Raw genomic sequence first — 2,985 nt, forward strand, 5'->3', positions numbered from 1 at the left:
GTGAAGCATCACTAGTTCTGGAAATTATTGTTGTTTCCTACTAAACACATATTTTTACAGTAATAACGGAATAATTCATATGTAGTAGCACTTTGTTTGCTAAGTGACGTTTATAATGGTCTTACTACATACTCAAAAGTTTTTGCTCTTTCAGTTCAATCCACTAAAACCAATTGATAAAGGTGACCAGAGTTACAACACTTACCCCAGTCTGAAGGACAAGATTCACTGTCTGGTCAGTGTTCTACCAGGAGACAGAATCTCCTTCATCAGTGATGGTGTTATCCAGAAAATGAGAGATTTTCGGGAAAAGGCACGTGACTTGGGTGAGTTCTCACAAAATTATAACTTTATCTTAATACAAAGATTACAGAGAAGATCAGGTCAGAAGGTCAGTGGTGATTATGTGGACTACTCATACAATAGCTGCCACTTTCAAGCCCATAAAGATGAACCTTCAACTGTTCAGTATATAAGATAAATGCGTGAATAATGCCATAAATGTAAATATATGTTTTATGTGTTTCTGGTGATTCTGCAGGGATTCCTCAAGTGGTCATCATGTCGATCGTGGACAGAACATGTCCTCTAGTTAAGGAGAACCTGAGTAAGATCTACACCAGCAAAAAAATTAAAGAGAAGGTGAGAAGAATAGGAAAATCCATCTCCATCACTTCCTCTTTTTATTTACTGTAGTTCTCTGATCTCCTCTACAAAACTTTTTACCACCAGAGAACATTTTTCTTTATGCTGATGTACATTCAGATATAACTGGAACTCCGATCTCCATAACCTCACATATAATAATCATGTATCTGTTTATCTCAGATGGAAGAGTGCAGTAATAAACTGGGAGTGCCGATGAACTGCACAGAACTACCTGTGCAGAACTACCATGAGCAGATCACCAACGACGTGCACATGGATCTTCTGATTCTCATGGCCATCATTAACATCATTACATTTGCCAATGACTACATTGAAGAGCAGGTGTAGACTTCCAGTGAGGATAGAAGAGAGTAGGTTCAGTGTGAATAATTTCTACATTCTAATCGTTTAATTTGCAACACAGAAGCAACATAGAACTGGACAGATTCAGGAATTAACAATATGAAGAGAGATGTACTGAGAAACTATTACAACTTATGTTTAAATGTTATACTTTATTAAATGAAAATATTATATTTTTTTACAATCAAATTAAATATAATTTGAATTTACAATAAAATACAATAAAATTTGAAACTATGAAAACAATGAAAAATAACATTATTTATCTTTGTTGTTGTCTTTACCACTTTATTGTATTACTGATTTAATGATGTTACTGTAATCATGTTTTATCTTCTTTCTGATTTTTATATGTTCAATAAAGAATCAAATAAATTATTGATGCAGTTCAGCAGTGAGACAACAGCAGGTGATTTTTAATAAAAGTGTTCACTGTTTATAGTACAGAACATGAATACCAGATTATGTAATCCTTCAGGCAATGACGGTAGGACCAGTAAAGGCAGGACTAACCCTAACCATACAGCAGTGGCAGAAAAAGCTGTCAGTGCATCTTGTGATATTGTGGGTTCCGTTTCAGGAGCTTGAGCTGCATCAACAACGCTTTGGGAACGCTTTCACATTGTCCACACTCTGAAACAAGTGTGTAATCCATCCAATTAAAGCACGACGTCACCGGCAGGGTGACGTCACAACCAGGAAGTTATAAAACGCGCATTGAGTGAAGCCGGCGCTAGCTTCTGTTTGTTCATGAAGCGCTCTGTGTGTATTCGAAGCCAATTGTTTGTCTTTTGTTTGTACATATGACGGCTACTAAAAAGACTAAGCACACTTTCTGGCTGTGTGTTCCCCCCTGCCCCTTTGTGTGGCTGGTCTGGCAGTGTAACATGTGAAGTCAGTCCTCAAGGAAGCTGATCGTGCACGCTAGTTTCTGGGGCTCATAAATGGACCTTGCAGAGGGTTTCGAGATGGGCTTGTCCCTTTCTCCTGCCTCTCCTGCCAGTTCTAGCACTCATTCACTCATTAAATTATCACTTTCCAAGTTTGCTTTGTAAGAATTCAAGAGTTATATTTATATTAAGTTTGTAATCGTGTGTACAGTGTAGATTTATTCATTATTAGAGATTCCAAAGCACTTTAGTATGTCGCTCTGTATAAGGAAGTCTGCTAAGTGCCGCAAATGTAAATGTAAATGTCATTCACATGCTTCGGAAGCAGGCCTTTTGGCAGTTTCTTCCCCATGTGACGAGACCTGTCTTGGCCGGCTGATGAGCAGAGATCGCTTTCATCCAGCAAGCTTTACCAACACTTTCTGCAACCCCCATCACAACGTCTACGTCGGGGTCTACCGTTTTTTCCGAGGCTAAAACGGGACCCAGTCTGCCTAAACAAAGCAGCAGACACCCTGTCGAGATAGGGGTTGAAACCCAGGGAATGCCAGCTCCCCCCTCTGGTGGTTGAGCAGATTTGGGGGAGATTCGGAAGGGTTCAAGTGGACCTGTTTGCGACTCAAGAGTCGTTGCGTTGTACCCTCTGGTTATCCCTTACACCTCCAGCCCATCTTGGGCTGGACGCTATGGCTCAGGCGTGGCCGAGGCTATGCCTGTATGCCTTTTTCCTGTCGTACTGCTTCCAGGAGTGCTGGGATGAAGTCTGTCTCTTTCTGGTGGCCAGGCAGACCATGGTTCTCTGAGATTTCAGTCTCTCCACCAAGGTGGTTCCTCCGAGTTCCTCTCCAGGTGACCTCACCCCCCGACTTCCTCTGAGGGCATTGTTACGGCTCAAAGCCCTGCCGAAGGTGTCACTGTGTTCCTGAATCCGGCCGTGGGTGCCGTCATACCCCAGGATATGCTCCAAACACCCACAAAGGACGTTGCGCCACACCTGTACCCCACAGAGGGCGTCGCTCTGCGCCGATCCCCGCTGAGGGTGTCGTTCTGCTCCAAACTCTCGCAGAAGGCATGACTCGGCCTC

General features: G+C 42.2%; 1 protein-coding gene across 1 annotated transcript in view; it reads left to right on the plus strand.

The window, feature by feature from the left end:
* ifi44b (interferon induced protein 44b) overlaps positions 1-1,402 on the plus strand; it is a 2,132-nt gene extending 730 nt beyond the window's left edge. The window contains exons 1-3 of the mRNA XM_083521950.1: positions 1-326; positions 542-642; positions 829-1,402. The exon at positions 1-326 is cut by the window's left edge and continues 730 nt beyond it. Of these exons, the coding sequence (XP_083378076.1) occupies positions 116-326; positions 542-642; positions 829-996 (480 nt within the window). The 5' untranslated portion in view covers positions 1-115 and the 3' untranslated portion in view covers positions 997-1,402. The remainder of the gene's footprint in view (positions 327-541; positions 643-828) is intronic.
* The last annotated feature ends 1,583 nt before the right edge of the window (positions 1,403-2,985 follow it).

Source organism: Silurus aristotelis (assembly GCF_946808225.1).
Source record: "Silurus aristotelis genome assembly, chromosome: 20".
Classification (NCBI taxonomy): Eukaryota; Metazoa; Chordata; class Actinopteri; order Siluriformes; family Siluridae; genus Silurus; species Silurus aristotelis.